Source organism: Mus caroli, chromosome 1 (genome assembly GCF_900094665.2).
Source record: "Mus caroli chromosome 1, CAROLI_EIJ_v1.1, whole genome shotgun sequence".
NCBI lineage: Eukaryota > Metazoa > Chordata > Mammalia > Rodentia > Muridae > Mus > Mus caroli.
In genome coordinates, this window is record NC_034570.1 from 171,519,506 (window position 1) to 171,530,564 (window position 11,059).

The 11,059-nt window shown below is 40.6% G+C and overlaps 1 protein-coding gene across 4 annotated transcripts in view; it reads left to right on the forward strand.

The window, feature by feature from the left end:
- Dnah14 (dynein axonemal heavy chain 14) overlaps positions 1-11,059 on the forward strand; it is a 242,827-nt gene that overhangs the window by 70,812 nt on the left and 160,956 nt on the right. For all 4 annotated transcript variants that reach the window (XM_021185047.2, XM_029480568.1, XM_029480569.1 and 1 more), the window contains exons 28-31: positions 4,009-4,262; positions 6,728-6,959; positions 7,372-7,425; positions 9,322-9,467. In XM_021185047.2, coding sequence (XP_021040706.1) covers positions 4,009-4,262; positions 6,728-6,959; positions 7,372-7,425; positions 9,322-9,467 — 686 coding nt within the window. The remainder of the gene's footprint in view (positions 1-4,008; positions 4,263-6,727; positions 6,960-7,371; positions 7,426-9,321; positions 9,468-11,059) is intronic.

The following is an 11,059-nucleotide window of genomic DNA, read 5'->3' on the forward strand; positions in this document are numbered from 1 at the left end:
CCATCTTCAAAGCTGACCATGTTCCAACCTCCCGTCTCCCAGTCCGATCTCCTGCTCAGAGCCAGAAAAAAGTCTCTAGCTGTAAGGACTCATGTAACAGATAACCCAGAACAATCCCTCATCTCAAGATCCTTAGTCACATTTGCCCTGCCTCGCTTGCCATCTTTACAGGTGCGGGGGTTAGGACACGAGTGACTTTGTAGGAAGCCATTGGTTTGCATACTTGGTAGAGTGAATATGATTGCTTTTCTTGAGATTAAAAGAGAGGAAGGCTGCAAGCGAGGGCTTGAGGGTTAAGCACACTTCCTGCCTTGCAGAAGCCTCAGGTTTAGTTCCCAGCACCCACACAGTAGCTCACAGCCTTCTGTAACTGCGGTTCCATAAGACGCCTCTCATGATGGCCCCTGCATACATGTGGTGCACATGTGCACATGCAGGCACATGGAATATGCACATAAACAAATTTTTTTAAGACAAGAGGAGGAAATTTAGAAAAGTGTGATAACAGACAACCAAAATTGTCAGATGTTCTAAGAAAGTGTTGAACCCCACCCCCCAGCAAAATGTATGGAATAAGACCAAAGAGGGATCCCAAGCATTTAAGAAATGAATGAAAGGCAAGCCCATGGCAAATACAGCAGAGGAGTGGGGCAGGGGCTGGAGCGGAGGCAGAATGGGAAGTAAGAGAGTAGCCACAGAAGTTGAGAAGGTGACTTTTTATTTGTGTCTTTAATCTTTCACTAGAAAAACTGAATAGTCATGCGAAAAGGGAGGTGGCCCTAATTTGTAAGGCATCTAAAGACCTGTGTCATGGTTTGTACAGGAAATGTACCCCACACCTGAGTGTTTGAGCACTTGGACCCAGCTAAAGGTGCTGGATGCCTGCCTGGAGGAAGCTGGTCTCCAGGGTTTGGGAGGGGGAGGCAGACCTTAGGGTTTTGTAGCCCTGGCTGGCTTGGTGTTCTTTCTCTAGGAGAGCAAACAGCCACAGGCCCCTGATCCCGCAGCTACCTCTTCCCACGCTATGCCTTTTCCTGATACAACAAACCACGAACCAAGTACATCCCCCCCTTACTAAGTTACTTCTTGTCAGGCATTTTGTCCTAACAATGAGCAACACCACTAACCCGACCTGAAACTGGATTGCCTGTCAGTCACTCGGGTCAGTGTGAACACTGGAGACTGCTTAACTGGAAAGAGAGATGTAGGGAGCAAGCCTGTGCCATAAGTAACTAGTATTAAATATTACAGAAAGCATATTTGACTTACAGTTCTCTTAGTTAAAAACAGGTCCCCAGTTTTAAGTTGGCTGACCCACCCAATTCTCAAGTCTCCACTAAGGACCGTGGACAGAAAATTTGCTCTCCACATGACTAAGTCTTAGGCTGAAAAGCTGCTATAAAATGATGCTATGAAGGAGACAAAATTACAGGAGGCTCTCTATACATTTCTGTAGTTTGACAAATTCAAATAGTCCAGTCTGACCTAAGATTAGCTATTGCCAGCGTAGTGACCCAAGAGTGCTTAACGGTAAGCAGCAACTGCATTCTGCTCTGACGATGAATCGTCTAGAGTGGATTTTAATTCAGTCACTGAATGCACTTCTGCCCGGCTTCCCCAACCTTCACTTCCCACCCCAGGCTGTAATTTATAGTTCTCTAGAATTACCTAGAGGTCTCTTGATCTCTGTATACAGTTGTCTCTGAATAAAAAAGATACTTTTGAAATGGGACAATGAGATAGCACTACATATTGTCCACAAAGAGATTTTTTTTCTATATAGATTTGTCCATGATATAAAAATTAGTAATATATTAAATATATATAGTAAATATAGTAATTCCTCTATTGATAAATGTGTCACCACTCTAAAGTTTGTGGGGCCTTGGGAAATGGAGCCGATAAATGAGGTAGATTACAGTCTCTCACAAGAGCCTGCTTTATTCAGAGCTCCTTCTACCCACTGCATCTGGAAGGCACATGAGGGCACATGGTCAGTGGTTTCGAAGAAAACTCTTGTCCTGTTTTCTTGGCGTGTTCTCACGAGCACCCGGAGTTCTCCTCACACAGCTGTATTTCTGGACCATACTTCAACCTAAGAGTATCAGAAGAACTTTTTTAAAAATACGATCCACAGAATTCCCTCCCTCAACATAGATCTTCTCACTTGAGGCTGGAACTCATGCACCACCATCTCACGCTGTGTGCAGTGGAACTCCAGTCATTTTGCCTGTGTGCTTCCCAAGCCTCCATCTCTAGCCCCTTATAATCTGCTGATTATGAGCCTACCACATCTTAATCGAATTGGTTGCCAAACACTGTTCCCCAGGGAAGAGCACAGCAATTGGTTGTCCAACATCAAATGGTCAGCCCTGAAAGTATACAACTAATAGTATAGAGATTGAACAGATTGTATGTGTGTGTGTGTGTATATATATATGTGTGTGTGTGTGTGTGTATGTATATATATATATATATATATATTCCCAATGTGTATATGTATTCCTAATGTTTAGATCTATATTCCTACTATGTGTGCATATATATATATATACACACACATATTTATACACATTTAAGTATTAACAATTAATGAAAAAAAAAAGAGGCCATGGATTTGAAACAGAGCAAGGAGAAGCCTATGGGAGGGTTTAGAGGGAGAGGAAAGGGAGGGGGAAATTATATAACTATATTATAAGCTCACAAAATTAAAAGAAATGCATTTTTAAAAGTTAATTTCTGCTACCTGCAGAAAAATAAAATGTTGATTAACACCCCAGGTTTCTACCATCTGTCTTCTTAACCTTTCTCTGGAAAAATTTCGCCACAATGTGTCTCCTCCATGCTAACTATTGCCATTTTTATAACTGCATGGCTCTGTTTATATGTTTTTTAAAGAAGTGCTTCAAATTCAGCACAGCTCAAAGTAAATTCATGGTGACTCCTTATCCAAGCACGACCTTGTTCCAGAAGATACTCTCTAGACAACAGGCTGATTTTTACAAACTTTGTGGTTTTCCTGTTGGTTTCCCTCTGTTAATGTCCAGACAGCCTGATCTTAACCTAGCCAGGCTGCACAGCTCTCATATACCTGGGAAGAATGAATCTGACAGGTGAATCAGATAATAGAAGTTACATAATTTTTTTAAACTACAAATGTAACCATTTTGTGCTAGGAGTATTACACTAGGGTCTCGTGGAGAAGGCAACACTACTTTGGGGTTTTTCTAGTCTTGTAAATGTGCTCAGGTTTTAATTTAACGATCATGTGTTTAAGAATGTAAGACTTATTTCCTGGAGCCTGGGCAATGTGTGACTGGCTATACAGCTAAAAGCAAGGGCCATGCTTTCCTATAACCACCATTAACTGAGGACTCCCTCAGTAGCCCTTCCCCTCCCACGATGGAATGTTTATGAGCATAGGCTTGGAGGCGTGGTCTTGGGGCGTGGTCTTATGCAGATAAGCATGGCTGCAGCAATGCTGTGAGTTCATGGGCATGAGGGCCATGTCATATTAAGAGGACATTTTATTTACAGCACACCTCCCCATCCTCTGGTTCTCACACCTTCTGCACTACTTCCTTGATGTTCCCCAAGCCTTGGAGGGGGTGATATAGGTGACCCACGCAAGGCTGGGCACTCCACCATTTCTCCTGCACACCGCCCTAATTAAATCCACTGGGACACACAGGCACACGAGGAAGAAGAGGGGCTTTAGTAGGAAAGAGGTGGGTGCTGGCAAGTAAAATGTCTATAACTCATCATGTACATATATGAAGCCATCGAAAATAAAATGGACTTTAAAAATCTAAGATTTAGAAAATCTTAGTAAGTAAGTCGTAAGCATCAATCAAAATGCAGTCTTCAGCTTTCAAATGTATGTGTGCTTTCCTTCCCACACTGGTCATTCCCTCTATACCTATAACATTTAATTCATGGAGACAAATACTAATTAAAATAAAATTATATGCTTCTATTAACATGTATTTCCCTCCCCTTTTTTCCCAGATCCAGATTATGTTTTATAATGACTGTTTGAAAGGTTTTATGAGTTATAATCCAAGAGAAAAGCTAGAGGCAGTCCAAACCCGTTTGCTACGTCATCTGGAAGATATCGCGGTGCTGGTCACACTGAATACTAGCAACCAGCGCACGAAAACCATGCTGGCAGCAACACTGATCATCTATGTCCACTGCAGAGACATCATGTCGGATGTGCTAGTTAAGAACATCTTCAGCATTCAGGACTTTGAGTGGACCAGGTAAGTGGCCAAAAATTATGACTATATTACACATCTATCCACACAGACCATTACGTTCTCTGCTTCAAACTTCCTCGTGCAAACTGGTTTGCACTTCAAGAATTCATTGCTCCTCTAAGCATATGGTCCTCCTCTGGCTTCCTCTGCCCCTCCTCTTCTGTTTTTCTGTGCCTTGCCTTTCTGCAGTGATGACGCTACGTGTGTTCTGTCTGTTGTCACTGAACCTGGAAACAGGTTTCAGCAGAGGTAATGAGAGGTCTCCCTGGTGCCTCTTTTTCTCCTGGGCTATCAATGTAGAACAGACAAAGTGGAAGAAACTCACAGAACGTTTCTAGACAGCTTGCCAACTCACAAACGGAGTCAGGAAGGATTGTAGAAAGCTGCTACCTCTGCTGGATGAGACTGAGCACAGGTCTCAGACATGAAATGAAAAGGGTTTCTGGGCTTCCCCATGGTTACAGGTCCTCCCATCTAAGAGTTGGCAAGGTGATAGCATAGAAATACTTGTAAGTTGCTTTTATCTTAAATTTTATTTTGACAATTGACTCTTTTGTTTTAATTTTTTTCATAATCTTCTCTGCTGTTCCAGAAGGGAATTAGAGGTTTAAATAAGGATACACAAACAGATTACTACATCATACTATAAACTGCAAGGGGAAGGAGGGAAGGAGCCACTCAAAGGTGGGACTGAGCGGCTATGTAAGGATCCTAGTAATTCTGGATTGTTTCCACTTCCATGTGCGGCTCAAAAGCAAAACAGCTCTAAACTGTTAAAGATGTATAAGGATTATTAGATTATTATAAGTTTGTACCTTATAATTTCTAATATCTAATACAGTCCGGAGTAAATTTTATATTTCCACTTATTTTAATACTTTGATTTGTTTGCTTTATTATTTTCATACAATATATATTTTAATCATATTCTTTCCCTTCCCCAAGACCCTCCCCAACTCCCTACCCCCTAACTTTATGTTCTTTTCCTCTCTCTCAAAAAAGCAAAACAAACAAACAAAACCAACAAGACAACAATAATAATAAACAAAACAAAAGCACAGAAAAAATATAGATTTCATTGGAGTAGGTTGATATATATATATATATGTGTGTGTGTGTGTGTGTATATATATAATCTACTTATAAGTGAGCACATACTATGCTTGTCCTTCGGGGTCTGGGTTACCTCACTCAGGATATTTTCTAGTCCCATCCATTTGCCTGCAAATTTTATGATGTCCTTGTTTTTAATGGCTGAATGGTGTTCATTTGTGTAGATGTACAACATTTTTTCCATTCTTTAGTTGAGGAACATCTAGGTTGTTTCCAGTTTCTGGCTACTACAAATAAAGCTGCTATGACCATAGCTGAGCAAGTGTCCTTGTGGGATGGGAGGGCATCTTTTGGGTCTATGACCAGGGGTGGTATAGCTGGGTCTTGAGGTAGAACTATTCCCAATTTTCTGAGAAACTGCTAAATTGATTTCCAAAGTGGCTGTACAAGTGTGAAAGATACTGTTTTCATGATTTCTTTCTTAGTCCAGGCATTGTTTATACATAGGAAGCTACTAGTTTCCATGTCTTCATTTTGTATCCTGATACTTTGCTGAAGGGATGTATCAGGTGTAGACATTTCCTGGTGGAATCTTTAGGGTCTTTGATGTACATAACCATAGCATCTATAAATAAGGACTTTTGTTTTACTTCTTCTTTTTCTATTTGTAACCCCTTAATCTCCTTCCAGTGTCTTATTGATCTAGCTAAGACCTCAAGCACTGTATTGAATAGGTAAAAATTGGGCAACCTTGTCTTGTTCCTGACTTTGGTAGAAATGCTTTGGATTTTTTTCCCTTTAGGACGATGGTGTCTGTGGGCTTGATATAAATTTGCCTTATTAATTGTGCCCTTTGTGTTCCTAGCCTCATTAGGACTTTTCTCATAAAGGCGTGTCAGATTTTCACAAAGACTCTTCTGTACCTAATGAGATGATGAATTTTTATGATTTTTTTCTTATTTGATGGACTATAATTATTGATTTAGACATGCCACACTGTTCCTGTGTCTCCAGAATGAAGCCAACTTGATCACAGGGGTGACACTTTCTGATGTATTCTTGAATTTGGCTTACAAGTATTTTATTGAGAATCTATGTTTATAAGGGGATATCATTCTATAGTTTCCTTTATTGTTTAATCTGGGTATGGTTTTGCTATCAAGGCAATGGTGGCTTCATAAAAAAAGTTTAGAAATGTTCCTTCCATTTTATCTTGTGGAATAATTTGAGAAATATTAGCATTAGTTCTTCTTTGAGTGTCTGGTGGTATTCTGCACAGAATCTTTCTGGCCCTGGGCTTTCTCTTCAGTTGGGAGATGCTTAATGACTGCTTCTTAATATGAGGGGGTTAGAAATGATTGTTTCTCTATGTGAAAAATATTTTTGCTCAAATAATGTATGAGTTTTACTTTCAGACATTTGCAGTATAAATGGAATGAGAAACAGAAACTGTGTTACGTTCTTCAAGCAAACACCAGCTTTGTTTATGGCTATGAGTACTTGGGTTGTGCTCCGAGGCTGGTCATCACTCCCCTCACAGAAAGATGCTGGCTCTCTCTCTCTGAGGCATTGTACTTCAACCTGGGAGGGTGCACTACTGGCCCTGCAGGTACCGGAAAAACTGAGACTGTTAAGGACCTAGCAAAAGTAAGTAGCTACTGCAGCCAGCGTCTCTCATTTTAATTGCATCTTAAGTCTACACTATTCCTGCAGTTGAAATGTGATTGCTATTTACCAATACATTCATTAAGTGATACACTCTATCATCTAAATTTCAAATGCCTAATATGGAAAAGGACTTGGGATCTCAGTAAGCCAATTGTCTGAATTTACCCAGAAGACAGTTAGTATGAGCTAACTGTTTTGTAGTGTGGAAGGAGGGGAGAAATAGCTTCTCATGCTGGTCTGTTTTCCCTTCTTAGACCTGGTATATAACTCATTTTTATACTATTTTTTCTCAAAAACTTAATAGAAATATTGTCTTAACCTGGCAGTCTAAATTTTTATGGAGTCTTTATTTTGTGGAGAACTATATTAAAACAGTATTTTTGTTTCCCAGAGCTTTGGTAAACATTGTGTGGTCTTCAACTGTTTTGAAGATTTGGATTATAAGGTAAAGCTTAAGCATATATACTAAACAAAAAAATGTGCATGTAAAGTAATTCATTGAGGAATGAAAAAACTAAGAAAAATATAAAATGTGCATTGATAAGACTATAAATGCTATTAGTTCTTTTAATGAGTAAAAAACAGAAGCCTAGAACCTAGTTGAAAGTTAAAACATCTTAATTTTTCTTTAAATGGTTCAACTGAATCCCTTATAGCCATAATTCTCAATTTTTATGAAAGTGGAATTCTTTTTAAACAAAATCTTTCATACCAAAGCATGAAAATATATGTGTGTGTATGTGTGTATATGTGTCTTCTCATATCTATCTACATATATGAGTATATGTCATAATTACAAATTTAAGTTCTTACCCTGAACATTTATTCACTGAAAGGGTAATTATTAATGTCAAAGAAGCTACAATGGTTAATATAAAAAACAATTATAAAGATAATAATGTTAATTTTCTAAGACATGTCTAATAAAATATTGAAATATTTTTATTGAAGCTTGATATTCCCCTATGTATCTCTTACAAATTTAACTCAGTTTGCAGGCACTATAGTTTGGGGGGGGGTTGTTTCCTGGAGCTGAACTCAGCTCTCTCATGGTGAGCAAGTGCGGTTAAACTGAGCCACAGCCCCACAGCCCCAACTCTGTGACTGCTTTTACATGTGGGTTAGAGCGCCAAGCATCCTGTGGTGAGCTAAGATCTGATTTTCACATCCCCCCCTGGAAGGGGTGTGTCCCTCTTGCCTTTAACATCATTCACAGCCATAGAGATTTCTGTTTGGACCAATCACATATTTGCCTTTTCAGTATCAGTCAAAGCAGTTCCTCTGCCAGGCTGTAGGGTAAAAGCTCCCCTCTGGCCTCAGTGGAAATTGTTACAGAATTAGGATTCACAATGGCTTGTGATGATAGAAAAAATCCGGCCCAAACTTCTAAACATCGCTGTCTGTGCAGTCAGAGCTGTGGTAATCAGCTGCAGCTGGGTTGCAGTTTTCTCAAAGGACCAGCGCAGTGCTCAAGACATCTGGGGTGGGGTTAACTGCAGAGTCCTTTTCCTGCAAGCCCAGGTGGGATAGCAAGGAACAACAACAGGTGCCAACAGAGAGTCAAAGCGTCCCATTTCCCATCAACTTATCTACAGGAAAATGAACATCAGAACGACTGCTTACAATAAGATCTTAAAAATGTTACCAACAGCCGGGCGTGGTGGTGCACGCCTTTAATCCCAGCACTTGGGAGGCAGAAGCAGGTGAATTTCTGAGTTCGAGGCCAGCCTGGTCTACAGAGTGAGTTCCAGGACAGCCAGGGCCACACAGAGAAACCCTGTCTGGAAAAACCAAAAAAATAAAAAAAGAAAAATGTTACTGTCAACACTAATAGGGCTTTTAAGAGACTGCAACTGTGTTTCAATAACACCTGTTTACAAACTTCTGGGAACCGTGTGTTACACAGTGTGTACCCCCTCACCCCACCCCCAGCCCTTCAGCCCCCACCATTTGCCTCACCTATAGCCCAAGGTAAGCCACAAGGAGCCTGCCTGCTCCAGAGAAGGGCATTTGCCTTCTGGCACTGACCATGTGCTGCAAAACCTGGTCATAAAGACCTCATCTGGGATGCAGCTCTGCCCACTAAAGGGCTCTGTGCAGTTGTCAGCTGCACGGGCAGTGGCCCTGGAGCACAGGAGTTTGCTATTTGTGTTTAAGCTTTCAAAGGAAACAGCAGTGAACTCATCCAGAGTCTAGCGCCTACTAAACTTTCTATGGAGCAAAAAATGCTAAAGATGGTTCCTTGGTTTGGGTAAGATGAGAAGACCGAGTACAGTTTAGTATGCAGGTGGAAGTCGTCCCCTGTATAGTTTCTGTAATCGATTCTTCTCTTCTCTTTAAGATCATTGGGAAATTATTCTTTGGATTGGTGCAGTCAGGAGCTTGGTGTTGTTTTGATGAATTCAACCGAATCAGTATAGAAGTCCTCTCAGTCATCGCCTCGCAGGTCCTGGCGATCAAGATTGCCAAAAGCAGCTATTCTGTCAGGTATTCATTACCATTGAATTAGTGTTCAGTGCTTTTGTTAAGTAAGGGCTGGGGTCTAGTTGCTGTTTTGTTTTGTATTATTTAGCACATAGCGGAATGAATGACGCTTGCCTTCTCTGTGTGTTTCCCCTAGAAGGAGGGAGGAAAATATATGTTTCCTCTGGGAAATTGTGTGTGTGTGTGTGTGTGTGTGTGTGTGTGTGATCTCAATGCCAATTTAAAAGTATTCACCCTACTTTAACACTTTGGAGCTGCCAGGAGCCACCAGAAGTAGACACAGCTATATTCTAGTTACCATTTTTTTTTCTATTTTAGAATCTCTCTCGTTGTAGGGTATTACACTTCAGGATATAGAATAAGAGTGAAGGATATTTTCTTTAATTCTTCATGGATTCTTTTTTTCTTTAATTCTAAACCCATTTAAAACCAAAAATACTGGCTACATTACTGAAGCCTCCTGTCTCACCATTCTAGACTGAGGTGCTTTCTGAAAAACCACAAAAAATATGTATGTTATGGTTACTGGTGTTTATTAATAACAATAATCAAGTTTTCTATTCAGATGCATTCAAGAGCTTGCATGACTTGATTTAGGGATTAAAAATGGATCTTATTTAATTAGATATTTTATTTATTTACATTTCAAATGTTATCCCCTTTCCAGGTTTCCCCTCCGAAAATCCCCTATCCTTTCCCCCTCCCCCTGATCCCCAGCCCACCCATTCCTGCTTCCCTGTCCTGGCATTCCCCTACACTGGGACATCAAGCCTTCTCAGAACCAAGGGCTTCTCCTCCCATTGATGTCTAACAAGCCCATCCTCTGTTACATATGCAGCTGAAGCCATGAGTCCCTCCATTTGTTTTCTTTAATTGGTGGTTTAGTCCCAGGGAACTCTGTGGGTACTGGTTAGTTCATATTGTTGTTCCTCCTATGGGACTGCAAACCCCTTCAACTCCTTGGATACTTTCTCTAGCTCCTTCATTGGGGACCCTGTGCTCAGTCCAATGGATGGTTGTGAGCATCCACTTCTGTATTTGTCAGAAGGCACTGGCAGAGCCTCTCAGGAGATAACTATATCAGGGTCCTGTCAGCAAGCATTTGTTGGCATCTGCAATATTGTCTGGGTTTGGTAGTTGTTTATGGAATGGATCCCCAGGTGGAGCAGTCTCTGGATGGTCATTCCTTCCATCTCTGCTCCACAATTTGTCTCTGTAACTCCTTCCAAGGGTATTTTATTCCCTCTTCTAAGAAGGATCATAGTATCCACACTTTGGTCTTCCTTCTTCTAGAGTTTCATGTGTTTTATGAATCGTATCTTGGGTATTCCAAGCTTCTGGGCTAATATCCACTTATCAGTGAGTGCATATCAAGTGTGTTCTTTTGTGGTTGGGTTACCTCACTCAGAATGATATCCTCCAGATCTATCCATTTGCCTAAGAATTTCATAAATTCATTGTTTTTAATAGCGGAGTAGTACTCCATTGTGTAAATGCACCACATTTTCTGTATCCATTCCTCTGTTGAGGGACATCTGGGTTCTTTCCAGCTTCTGGCTATTATAAATAAGGCTGCTATGAACATAGTGGAATAT